We start from the raw sequence: 13,251 nt of genomic DNA, 5'->3' as shown, positions 1-13,251 counted from the left end.
ATTCATTGTCTTCTGCTGCTTCAAAATCATATAGTGCTCGAACTTTCCTCAATTCCTTTGGGGGTGCAGTACTGCTTGAAGCTAATGCTGCACTTGCAAGATTTGCTGTTGGATAAAGTGATGATGATGTTGCAGCACTAGTTGTAGACCTTGGAGAAGAAGATGTTTCTTTTAAAGATAATTCTATTGCTTTAGCAATTTGTTCCTCCTCTTCAGCAGACTGGACCACATTTGGGTCTTTACTTAATGGAATTGTCTTTTTTGTAGGCTAACAACACAATGTTAAGTATTATTTTTTTCCATATGCAAGCAATTATTCCCATTATTGAAAAAACTTACCATTTCTACTGTAAAATCTGTTCCAGAACTTTTCAATTTATTATACAATGAAGGTACCAAATTCAATTGGGGATCACTCTTAAATTCACCTTCTGCCCACTTTTTTAAAGATTCTTTTAACTTCTGTTGAACTGTTGGATGACACTTTTTTAACAACTTTGTAAATTCGTTCTCAAACTCTCATACATAGATGTTAAATAAAAATTTTAAATTTAAATACAAGTTTTATTTTCTAAATATCGCTTCTTATAAACTTTACAATGATTCTTTCACAAAATGTACAACAACAAAAACTAAATGATATTCTTCCGTTATAATTTAAAAGGTAGCCCTCACAACGTTTCATTCAAGCTTTCGTTATTCTTCTTTTTATCACAATAAACAACTCAAACCAAGTTATACCATTGCAATCTAATATCTCACATATCACTTAAATTCCCCATCGTCCTACCTAACATTACATACAATATATGCATCGTTATTATTAAATGTTGCTTTAAATCTAAAACCTATACATTTTCTAGCATTTTTTTTTCTTTCCTTCTGCAATAAATACGGTTATATTAGTAAAGGTCGTGTAAAGAAGACTGTGTGATAATTATACATATAATTAATAATAAAATATAATCGTTTCAAGCAGAATACAGACGGTTCAGTTTTCTCATTATTTTCTGTTTTGATTACCCCTATGTAATAGTTCAACGTTTTCCTTACAACATCTAAGTGTAAAAAAATACGTTTTCAATAACTTTTAACTTTTAAAAACTACTACATCAGGTGAGTACTGCTAGCGGACGCATATTGTCCGGGCAATTGCTTTGAGGAAGATGTGGAAGGCAAAACTGTTTGCGATCCCGCACTAGGTATCGAGACTCCTGGACCATAGCCAGGTGGTACACTTTGAGGACCAAAATTTGGCGGCAACCTACAATTCAACAAATTAATATAAAAAATATTATTATCGTAAGTATTAAGATTTATTTCTTAATTTTTAAAGGACAGATATTCTTTTTACTAACCCCTGAGGAAATCTGGTCAAACTGCCTTGCTGTTGAATAGTTTGCTGCTGTTGTTGTTGTTGTTGTGGAGGTACACCTCCGGTAAACACATTACTATTTGGTCCGGCTGTTTGACCTGGAGGAAGACCAGGATTCATATGCCCAAATTGGGGCATCGGTCCGCCTCTCGATTCTCCATAAATAAAATGCGGGGGTAACATCATGCCGGGAGGTGGCCCCATCATCGACTGCTGTTGTGGTGGTAAGGAAACCTGTCCCATATGAGTATCCTGCTGGCCTGGAGGGATATTCACAGGCTGACCAATCATAAATTGCGGGGGCATGGAAGTATTTGGAGGCAAGCTGCCATTATGATACATCTACAAAAGTAATATATAGCAATTAATTATAAATACGTGCTAAAGTTCAAGTAATTGTAAATTATTTTACCCCCGTCGGTGGTTGCGAGTTCGGAGGAAATTGGTTGTACATTTTATTTACAGGCTGAAATTGCGGTTCCCTCATTAAACTATGGTATAAACTTAAGGCATCGACTAGATCTGTACTCAGTTTGGTTAACTGTGCATGCTTTCGGTCCACTTGTTCTAATTCAGAATCAATCAAAGGGCCCATGGCATTGGCTTCTCCTAAAAGATAATTAATAAGAATTTAGAAGAGAGCCTAACAAATTGAATACAAAAATATCATTAATATATACTGTTATAAGTGTTCTTATTAATTAATTAATTAAATAAAAAAAAACATACTTTCCAATCGTAACATTTCCTCATCATCATTTTCTGGATTTGTAGTATCTGCATCATGTAATAAATGAAGTAACCTGTCTATCTTTTCTTCATTTATTTCAACTTCTTGAGGTTCAGAATCCACATTCTTTACTTCTACATAATCACTGAATTGAACCAACTTTTTGTTCTTTTCTGCAGCTAGAAATTAATAACTGGTAAAATAAATTGATAAATAAAGTTATTACTTAATATACATAGTTGTTCTGGTTCAGCTGATAAATCAGCAGTTACAAAATTTGCAGGAAATAGTCCTTCGCCCCTCTGATTACTGCCTTTCCACCAATTTGCATCAGAATCATCAATTACAAAAACTGAAACAACATACAATATTCTAGAAAAAGTAAATAATAATGATTTTTAGTTTACTTAATTTCTTATACACCTAAAATAATATTTAATAAATGAAAAATATTGCCTTAAAAGTAGAGCTACAGAAACTAATACTACTGTTTAATTAAGACAATGTCAATTTCTTTTACAAATCATCAAAATTTTTTAGTTTTTCCAGCATATTATGCAGTAGCAAAAACCACAATACATTCAGTACTTTTCATACTGTACACTTTACATGAAAACATTATTTACAACAGTTTGGCTTACTTATTTCTCCTGCTGTAAATGTTAATTCATTGTCTTCTGCTGCTTCAAAATCATATAGTGCTCGAACTTTCCTCAATTCCTTTGGGGGTGCAGTACTGCTTGAAGCTAATGCTGCACTTGCAAGATTTGCTGTTGGATAAAGTGATGATGATGTTGCAGCACTAGTTGTAGACCTTGGAGAAGAAGATGTTTCTTTTAAAGATAATTCTATTGCTTTAGCAATTTGTTCCTCCTCTTCAGCAGACTGGACCACATTTGGGTCTTTACTTAATGGAATTGTCTTTTTTGTAGGCTAACAACACAATGTTAAGTATTATTTTTTTCCATATGCAAGCAATTATTCCCATTATTGAAAAAACTTACCATTTCTACTGTAAAATCTGTTCCAGAACTTTTCAATTTATTATACAATGAAGGTACCAAATTCAATTGGGGATCACTCTTAAATTCACCTTCTGCCCACTTTTTTAAAGATTCTTTTAACTTCTGTTGAACTGTTGGATGACACTTTTTTAACAACTTTGTAAATTCGTTCTCAAACTCTCTTGAAGCTATTTCTATATGAAACACTTTTCCACAATTGCTTACACAAGCATCTAATAGCTAAAAGATGATTATAATTAAACAAATTTGTTTATCATGAAGTGTAGCTGTAATTTATCATTAGCCAACAAGATTTAAAACAAAGATGGTTGAACAATGATAAAATTTATTCATCACTTACTGTAACTGCTTGAACTTGTATATGTGGATCACTATTGTTCAGTCTTTTATAAATAGCTCTCAAACAGGCTTTAGCATCATCTGATGACTTTCCAGCCTTATCACAAATATCCAAAATAACATCCCATAGCTCTGTTGTGTTTTTTTCACTAGTAGCTTTCTCTGTTGTAAAAAAATAATTGATTGTATCAGATCATTTGTCTCTAATCAGCGAGTCAATGACTTGTATGATTCATAGTTTTGTATGAGCGAATTAACTGCATGAATTTACAGAAATATGTTGTTTACATTAGCTTAAAATCGAGCACTAAGTATTATGTACAATAGTACAGGTGAAACTTCTCACTCACCAACTTCTGTTTCGAAAGAATTCGTTGCCTTAAAAAATGTATTCATTGCGAACAACACTTAAAATTTCTTGATGATTATTTTATTATGTACCAGTTGTCATTGGACAAATAAACAGTGATTATAACGTATTTTTATCGATATCTTTCATTAATTTTATACAAGTCTAAATTCTTTCCTTGACAGTTAACTAAAATTTAGCATCAGGATAGCCAAACCTACATAAAATAAGTAACTATTTCTGACAATTGGTATGAGTGATATGAATTATCTATGGAAATAGATTTATGGATGACAGGCATCACAGTCATAGATAATAGGATGACAGTATTATCTATGTGACAGTTTATTGAAAGGAAAGTAGGTGAAAGGTTATAAATTAAATTATTATAAATTAATACAAAAAAATAAGTTTATACCACTAATTATTGATCATATTTCAAAAGTAACATAGTTTTTTCTTACGAAAAATTTAATTTATAATGACTACTGCTGCTCGGCCGACATTTGAACCAGCAAGAGGAGGTCAAGGAAGAGGTGAAAAAGACCTTAGTGCTATATCTAGACAATACTCGAGCAGAGATTTACCAGGTCACACCAAATTAAAATACAGGTGAGTAAACTAATAAGAAGCTTTGCTTGTGTGAGTGCTATCTAAAATAATACGTTTGCAGAGAACATGGCCAAGGAACAGTGGAAGAAACGCGCAGTCGAGACTTCCGTAGAGAATTGGAGGAACGTGAAAGAGACTTGAAAAGGCCGAAAAATGCTTCACAGTCTGAATATAGTAAGCGATTAAAACTAGATCAAGTGCCTGCTGCTAGTTTAGATGCAGATGATCCTTTAGATGAAGAGGAATCAGACTCTTCTTCAGATAGTGATGATGATACTGAAGCATTATTGGCTGAATTGAATAAAATCAAAAAAGAAAGGGCAATGGAGCAAGCCAAGAAGGTACAGATTGTTAATAGTAAAATAAATAGTATGTTTTTTACTACTTTTAATTAATAATTTTGTAGGAAATTGAAAGAAGGCAGGAAGAAGAAAGAATAAGAATGGAAAACATATTAAGTGGAAACCCTCTCTTAACTCATTATTCTGCAGGGGCAGCTAACAAAGAACATAAAGTGAAACGTAGGTGGGATGATGATGTTGTGTTTAAAAACTGTGCTAGATCAGAACCAGAAAAGAAGACAAATGTGTTCATAAATGACTCACTTCGTTCGGAATTTCATCGTAAATTTATGGAGAAATATGTTAAATGATTTATAGACAGACTTTTTTTGTATTTTATTGTATTAATTTTAATATAACAAGTAATTAGTTTCTGCAGTACAATATTGATTGATTATTATGTACAATATAGAGTTATTACTAAGTTAATTTCTTTGTCATTAAATTAAATGTTAAACTTAAGAAATAAACAAATTTTAATACCTAAATACGTATTTCATTAACTTAATTAATTACAATTATTAATGTAATACGAAGTTATAATTACTTAATTTGTTCAAGTAATGTATGCATCGTGAAAGCTCGCAGTGTATGTTGGGTTGCATATGATTGATTCAAAAGTCCTTAAATATTCAATAAATTAGTGTAATTAACTGATTGGGAGAAATTAAGAAAATATTTTTTCACAAAAATTGCAAACACAATTCGTTGAAATCTCGTTTCTTCCACTTTCCTACCAATGTTAATAAGTTATTCTTTAATTATTATAGTTTTTTTGTTCCCAGATTGCTAAAGTTTTATATGTTCTTATGTATCTACGGAAGAAAAACAATAGTGATTATGTGAATAGATAATTAACATAATAAATAATTAATAATAATGTGTCTTCACTAAGACGTCGTCTGTTTTTGCCCCTTCCACGATGGAATACCAGAACGAGAAATCAAAGGCCAAGAATTTGATTGGCTGCTTGGGGCGCCAAAACCTGTCTCCCATAAGTCTGAAAACAACCCGAGACTTTCAAACAATTTATTGTAAGTAATAAAATTTCTTGTGTGCTGCGTCTATGTAAGAACTACTAATTAGCATTATCGCAATCAAACACAGATCGCGGTCTGGTGTAGTTGTTACCGTGTGTTTGTGTGCCTATTAATTTAATCTTTGAGTAAACTAAAATGAATAATTTATTCGTGTTCTTGCTTCATATAAGCGTTGTGTTCGCCTATTCGCCTGCTGGACTTTACGTGGACAATGGTTTTGATCAGACAATAATCGAAAGGTCCATGACAAAACAAGAAAAACGAGAGGTCGAATTCGAAATTTTGAATATGCTCGGTCTCCCAAACAGGCCAAGAAAAGGGATAAATGCACCCTTGAGGAAATCTGCTCCCCGATTTCTCATGGACGTGTACAGGTCTTTAATGGAGAAAGAAAACGAAGACGAGAAAAATAGGGTTGAAAGAAATGCAGACTTGAATCTTAGCGGAGAAGAGCAGAACGCAATCGAGGAAAGCGATGTTATTATGACTTTTGAAAGTATCAGTAAGTCCTTTCAAATGTATAAAAATAAAAAACAATTGCAATTACTATCATGCCTACAACATTTATCCTCAAACGAAGCTACGTATTATATTTACTATCTACATATATCGCACATAAAAGTTCGCATATAGGATATTAATTAACATTTCAAAAGCATTCCAGACAAGATGTCGCCGGCATATACTTCTTAAGTTTATGTTTATAAATACGCAAAAGATCACAAGAACATGCATACATTTATATATATTTTGTCATTTTCAAGGAAACAATTATATACATACATCATAAATTTAAGCATCTGTGTAAACAGCTCTATTAACTACATTGGCAACGTAATACCTAATAATCAAATTAATACCTATTTATTTAAATTTTTGGTATTTACATTTGATTTTTGTTCTTATTCTGCAAGGGTTCTATTAATGAGAAACTAAAACTAGAAAATTAGTACTTATTAATTTATTACGAAAAATCATCAGGAATTTAAATAAATATTTCGTTCCCGATCATAGGCGGATCATAAGTGTTATAAAAGGATATTAAAAATATCTGTAAAACGTAATAAATAGGCAAAAATGTAGTGGTTGTTTTCTAAGCAACTTGAAGGCAGACTTATAGTTAAAATACTACAAGTTTTTAAATAATTATTGAATGTATACACTTGGATATACAGGGTGTACGTTGTTTGTATGATAGCTTCTGTTTTCTATTAACAATTCATTAAAATGAGTTTTTCCGAAAAAAGCACGAATTGCTGGTATTATTTTACAGGATGTGCATTAATTTGATTTATTACAGATAATCATGTTGGAGGAGTTAGACACGAACGGGGCAAGAGACTGTGGTTTAACGTATCTGAAGTGGATATAGAAAATGAAATAGTTGGGGCAGAATTAAGAATTTTTCAAAACGCATCTCGGTCTACTTCCGATTCTGAGAAAGTTTTTGTTGTTACAGCATACGAGCTAGCAAAATCTAACGAAGGGTAAGATTTTTGCAATTTGGAGCTAGTTGGATTTCTTTTTAAAAGGTTCCATTTCAGAATGTATGTTTTTAAAGAGTTTTGGCTTTTTTGTTAGACATACTAGCGCATCTCAATAACAAGCTTTAGGCCATACTATTGCTTCTTCGCGTATGATGGGTTGCCTGCACGTGATAAATCTTTTAGAATTTAAAAGTAGTATCAGGTAGATCGCAGGTTCAATTCCCGCAGGTGTATACATTTTTTTTTGTTAGATAAGATAAAATAAACTTACACAATTGATCGACACTAATATTTATTTTTATGCTTAAAAGTCTTTGTTAAAAATAATTAACAAGTCATGCATTTTTAAAAACAAATTCCTTTTAGAGAACGAGAATTGGAGTATGTTGATTCTGTAAATACGACCGCTGGCTTTACAGGTTGGCTGGAACTCAATTTAACAAAATGCTTTTCTACTTGGGTGGTATTTCCGGAATCGAATAAGGGTCTCTACCTGTCGGTTCATCCTGCTGGTAAACCAGGTAAGTTTAATAAGCTCCAAAAATTAATGACTCAAGGTTGGCGCCAACTAACTTAAATTTTTGCCACCGAATAGAGCGGTTCAAATATAAAAAAATGTAAGACGATTGCAAAATAGGGGAAAGCAAGAATTACTCTCAGATTTTGTTACAACAAATACTTTTTTATTTATATCATTAAATATATTTATATAATGTTGTTTAGATCATCGCTATTACAGACGACAGTTTAGTAGCATATTCAAATTAAACTATTACATATACCTACTTAACATTAATTAAAATGTTATTGCGTTGCAAACTGCGTCGTATTTGTGTTATGATATGATAGAAACAATGATTTGAGCTGAGAAATTAATTACCTACTATTTTAATTGATTTTTTATTTATTGTCTTGATTATAACGTTTTCTAAAGTAAGTTTATATTTTTTATTTAATAATCGCAGTTGCACCAGAGGCATAACAGTAAAGAAAGTTTTTTTATTTAATTAATGTTTAAGGAAGATTTTCGCAAAAGGGATGACATTATAATGTCTTTTTTAGCTCATGAAATAAGGTCAGAAGATATAGGTTTGGTGACAACTAAGGGTAACGATGAAACTCAACCCTTTATGGTGGCGTTTTTAAAAGCCACTAATCATGTAAAAGCCAGAACTACCAGGGAAATTCGTAGGACAAAGAAAACAACAGATTATTTAAGCATGATGAAGAACTCAGGTATTTTAATTTACTTATTACTGTTTTATTAAATAATTTTCTTGATTCACTCAACTTTGCTGTGTTAATATATACAACATGCTTGTATAGGATGTATGTTTGGTTGCATATCACTAATTAAAATAATCTATTATTTTCTATTAAAAGTCAATGAAAATAATGTTCGATCCAGATAGCACTACCTGGATGGATTTGTCACCCCCAGAAGCCCCTATACATAAAATTTCTTTCCAAAAATCTATGCAAATATTTGTTTAATTATGTACTTACATTCTGCTGCTTTGCTAATTAATTTTTGTTTTTATTTCCAGAAAACGTGTCGACTCATGACTGGAGGAGTTGTAAAATACATACTTNAGAAAATATTATAAAGGCTATAATTTGTTGTTGAAGGTTGATACCTTTACCCACTTTGTCGCCAGTCAATCCTCTAGCTACCCAGCGAAAAACGACTGGAAAACCGCTAGTGGGCCACTGCACATAGTGTTATCTCGGAATAAGAATAGTGTAGAGAAAATATTATAAAGGCTATAATTTGTTGTTGAAGGTTGATACCTTTACCCACTTTGTCGCCAGTCAATCCTCTAGCTACCCAGCGAAAAACGACTGGAAAACCGCTAGTGGGCCACTGCACATAGTGTTATCTCGGAATAAGAATAGTGTAGAGAAAATATTATAAAGGCTATAATTTGTTGTTGAAGGTTGATACCTTTACCCACTTTGTCGCCAGTCAATCCTCTAGCTACCCAGCGAAAAACGACTGGAAAACCGCTAGTGGGCCACTGCACATAGTGTTATCTCGGAATAAGAATAGTGTAGAGAAAATATTATAAAGGCTATAATTTGTTGTTGAAGGTTGATACCTTTACCCACTTTGTCGCCAGTCAATCCTCTAGCTACCCAGCGAAAAACGACTGGAAAACCGCTAGTGGGCCACTGCACATAGTGTTATCTCGGAATAAGAATAGTGTAGAGAAAATATTATAAAGGCTATAATTTGTTGTTGAAGGTTGATACCTTTACCCACTTTGTCGCCAGTCAATCCTCTAGCTACCCAGCGAAAAACGACTGGAAAACCGCTAGTGGGCCACTGCACATAGTGTTATCTCGGAATAAGAATAGTGTAGAGAAAATATTATAAAGGCTATAATTTGTTGTTGAAGGTTGATACCTTTACCCACTTTGTCGCCAGTCAATCCTCTAGCTACCCAGCGAAAAACGACTGGAAAACCGCTAGTGGGCCACTGCACATAGTGTTATCTCGGAATAAGAATAGTGTAGAGAAAATATTATAAAGGCTATAATTTGTTGTTGAAGGTTGATACCTTTACCCACTTTGTCGCCAGTCAATCCTCTAGCTACCCAGCGAAAAACGACTGGAAAACCGCTAGTGGGCCACTGCACATAGTGTTATCTCGGAATAAGAATAGTGTAGAGAAAATATTATAAAGGCTATAATTTGTTGTTGAAGGTTGATACCTTTACCCACTTTGTCGCCAGTCAATCCTCTAGCTACCCAGCGAAAAACGACTGGAAAACCGCTAGTGGGCCACTGCACATAGTGTTATCTCGGAATAAGAATAGTGTAGAGAAAATATTATAAAGGCTATAATTTGTTGTTGAAGGTTGATACCTTTACCCACTTTGTCGCCAGTCAATCCTCTAGCTACCCAGCGAAAAACGACTGGAAAACCGCTAGTGGGCCACTGCACATAGTGTTATCTCGGAATAAGAATAGTGTAGAGAAAATATTATAAAGGCTATAATTTGTTGTTGAAGGTTGATACCTTTACCCACTTTGTCGCCAGTCAATCCTCTAGCTACCCAGCGAAAAACGACTGGAAAACCGCTAGTGGGCCACTGCACATAGTGTTATCTCGGAATAAGAATAGTGTAGAGAAAATATTATAAAGGCTATAATTTGTTGTTGAAGGTTGATACCTTTACCCACTTTGTCGCCAGTCAATCCTCTAGCTACCCAGCGAAAAACGACTGGAAAACCGCTAGTGGGCCACTGCACATAGTGTTATCTCGGAATAAGAATAGTGTAGAGAAAATATTATAAAGGCTATAATTTGTTGTTGAAGGTTGATACCTTTACCCACTTTGTCGCCAGTCAATCCTCTAGCTACCCAGCGAAAAACGACTGGAAAACCGCTAGTGGGCCACTGCACATAGTGTTATCTCGGAATAAGAATAGTGTAGAGAAAATATTATAAAGGCTATAATTTGTTGTTGAAGGTTGATACCTTTACCCACTTTGTCGCCAGTCAATCCTCTAGCTACCCAGCGAAAAACGACTGGAAAACCGCTAGTGGGCCACTGCAATGTTTGGATGACCACCTTCTGGCATTTGAGATAAATAAGTTATCTTGTAGAATCTTCAGATATAGAATTGTGACTGTTTGTTTACTGTTTGCATAATTCTTCCAGTGACTTGAAATATCTCATACCAGAGTTGTCTTAAAACCATACATAATTGATATCTTAATTGGTACATATTCTCTTCTGTTTGAGTTGTTAGCATTGACGAGCATGTAAATTTGTAAATAAGTAAACTTTGGCATCAGTAAAAGTGTGTGTTATCAGTTATTCATTAATTGTTAATCACTCGATAAATATTTGATTAAAAACTTACCTACATGCATGGGTACATGAGATATTTTGCTTTTTTGTGTTAGTAAATTAGTGGTTCACCTGGATATCTTAGTAGTCACTGTTTCCTGCTATTTATAGTTATACATTATTTTTTGATTTAAAAGCATTATACAGAACTTCTATATTTAGAAATTGGTCAAGTACTTAAACGTGCATGAAGAAAAGGAAACAAAAAACAATTTATTTTACTTTTGTTTAATTTAATTTAATTGGATTAATTTATTTTGATATCCACTTTTAAAAGGTTTTTCATTCTTGTAGTTACGATTTCAAATTCATTGATGCCAATAATTAAGATTAGCATAAATGGAGAATCGGTATGTAAATTCTGACCCCTTTTTAAAATTATAATTATTGATTAAGGAAAAAGTAGTTTTTGTTATAAGGATATCACATTGATTTGTTGCATGTCGTGTGATATTTAAATACATCTTAATGATATTAAATGGGGATAAATTATTTCTTTATGTAAAAGGGACATTACATGTGAAAGCCTTTTGCTATCATATTAATACATTTATTGAAAATTAATGACATATCCCATATAAATAAATGGTCCCTATACTTGAAAAAACTGAAAAATCATAATTTAATATTGAATTGTTTAGTACCCTATATAATAAACCTTAGACCCTCTGACAAATTATTTCATAGTTCTAAATCTACCTTAAATGACTCTTAGAGCTTATCTACAAAAAATTATCGTGGGACAAGGAAAACCTCCAATGAAAAGTAGTAATTTAATATTGAGGAATTTCGCACTCCTTAAATAACCCTCAGACTCGCTGACAAATTATTTCATAGTGTTATTATCCCACTTAAAAGGTCTTTTAGAGTTTAGATACCCAAAATAGTTGTGGGACAAGAGAAACTTCCCCTGGCAAATAAAAATTTAATATTGAAGGGTGTAGCACCCTATAAATAATCCTTAGACCCGTTGACAAATTGTCTCATGATCATAATCCTACCTTGCGAGGCAAGAATAACTTCCACTGAAAAGTAGTAATTTAATATTGACGAGTTTCGCACCCCTTAAATAACCCTCAGACCTGCTGAAAAATTATCTCACAGGCATTATCCTACTTTAAATGTGTTTTAGAGGTGTCATTCTTATTTTTCTTCACAAAGATGTTTTATCAAATCATGTTTCAGGTTTTTGATCATATATACCTAGGTATTTGTGAATGTAGTAAATTGGAACTTGTTTAAAAGTTACCTGAATCTTCATCGACTTTCAACCGGTTTCTTCTTGGGATGTGTAAAATTGTTGTTAACACTAATAGGAACGAAGTGTGTCAGAATTTTTGTATGGTACCTAAGTATGTGATGTATCGAGAAACAAACAACGTAAACTAAATAAAGACGACTCTTTATTCTTCTTTAGTTGAGATTGGGTGATTTCTCTCAATGTAATTCATATATTGTCCCATTTTCGATAGCAAAACTACAATTCTCTGTAACAAAGGGATACAACACATTTGAGCAGTGAACACCACTGTATGTCTAATATTAAAAAAAAAAAAACTTTTTCCAGTACTTATTCACTTCAAACCATTTCTATCCAGGGCGTTCTTATGATACCCTACTTATATTCTACAATACTACATCCCAAAACGTATACCAACCATTACAAAATTATGTTTCACATTTCTAAATTGCATTGTAATTTGTCGCTAATTTATTAGTAAATTGAAAAATTTGTCGCTTCAGTCGATGAAAAATAGACAAAAATACTTGCCTTCTATCAAGCCAACACTACACATAATGTATTTAGAAATAGAAATGGTATAGGATGGATGGGCAATAAGTTGTAATTAATTTGTCGCTGAAGGTTGATACCTTTACCCACTTTGTCGCTAGTCAATCCTCTAGCTACCCAGCGAAAAACGACTGGAAAACCACTAGGAGGCCACTGCACATAGTGTTATCTCGGAATAAGAATAGTGTAGAGAAAATATTATAAAGGCTATAATTTGTTGTTGAAGGTTGATACCTTTACCCACTTTGTCGCCAGTCAATCCTCTAGCTACCCAGCGAAAAACGACTGGAAAACCGCTAG

The 13,251-nt window shown here is 33.0% G+C and overlaps 3 protein-coding genes across 4 annotated transcripts; 2 read left to right on the top strand and 1 right to left on the bottom strand.

Moving 5' to 3' along the window:
- Window positions 1–550: 550 nt before the first annotated feature.
- Window positions 551–4,030, bottom strand: LOC108741159 (signal transducing adapter molecule 1). 2 transcript variants are annotated; one of them, XM_025974815.1, is made up of 9 exons: window positions 3,820–4,029; window positions 3,471–3,631; window positions 3,110–3,349; window positions 2,747–3,038; window positions 2,341–2,457; window positions 2,105–2,284; window positions 1,788–1,984; window positions 1,359–1,717; window positions 551–1,264 (listed from the first exon to the last, which is right to left on the bottom strand). In XM_025974815.1, the coding sequence occupies exons 1-9, from the start codon at window positions 3,863–3,865 to the stop codon at window positions 1,108–1,110; spliced, it is 1,749 nt and encodes a 582-aa protein (XP_025830600.1). In that variant the 5' UTR covers window positions 3,866–4,029; the 3' UTR covers window positions 551–1,107. The 2 variants fall into 2 exon arrangements, with proteins under 2 accessions (XP_025830600.1, XP_025830602.1); XM_025974817.1 differs by lacking the exon at window positions 2,341–2,457 and having other exon boundaries at window positions 3,820–4,030.
- A 111-nt stretch (window positions 4,031–4,141) lies between these two features.
- On the top strand, window positions 4,142–5,259 carry LOC108741160 (protein CWC15 homolog). The gene is made up of 3 exons (XM_018475848.2): window positions 4,142–4,430; window positions 4,492–4,771; window positions 4,837–5,259. Exons 1-3 carry the CDS (start codon window positions 4,300–4,302, stop codon window positions 5,080–5,082), a joined length of 657 nt encoding a protein of 218 aa, XP_018331350.1. The 5' UTR covers window positions 4,142–4,299; the 3' UTR covers window positions 5,083–5,259.
- A 443-nt stretch (window positions 5,260–5,702) lies between these two features.
- On the top strand, window positions 5,703–8,925 carry LOC108741140 (protein 60A). Its single transcript, XM_025974818.1, has 5 exons — window positions 5,703–6,313; window positions 7,112–7,298; window positions 7,665–7,819; window positions 8,361–8,534; window positions 8,846–8,925. The coding sequence occupies exons 1-5, from the start codon at window positions 5,947–5,949 to the stop codon at window positions 8,923–8,925; spliced, it is 963 nt and encodes a 320-aa protein (XP_025830603.1). The 5' UTR covers window positions 5,703–5,946.
- The last annotated feature ends 4,326 nt before the right edge of the window (window positions 8,926–13,251 follow it).

This window comes from Agrilus planipennis, unplaced genomic scaffold (assembly GCF_000699045.2).
Source record: "Agrilus planipennis isolate EAB-ADULT unplaced genomic scaffold, Apla_2.0 scaffold237, whole genome shotgun sequence".
Taxonomy (NCBI): domain Eukaryota; kingdom Metazoa; phylum Arthropoda; class Insecta; order Coleoptera; family Buprestidae; genus Agrilus; species Agrilus planipennis.
This window is presented reverse-complemented; position numbering and strand designations above follow the sequence as displayed.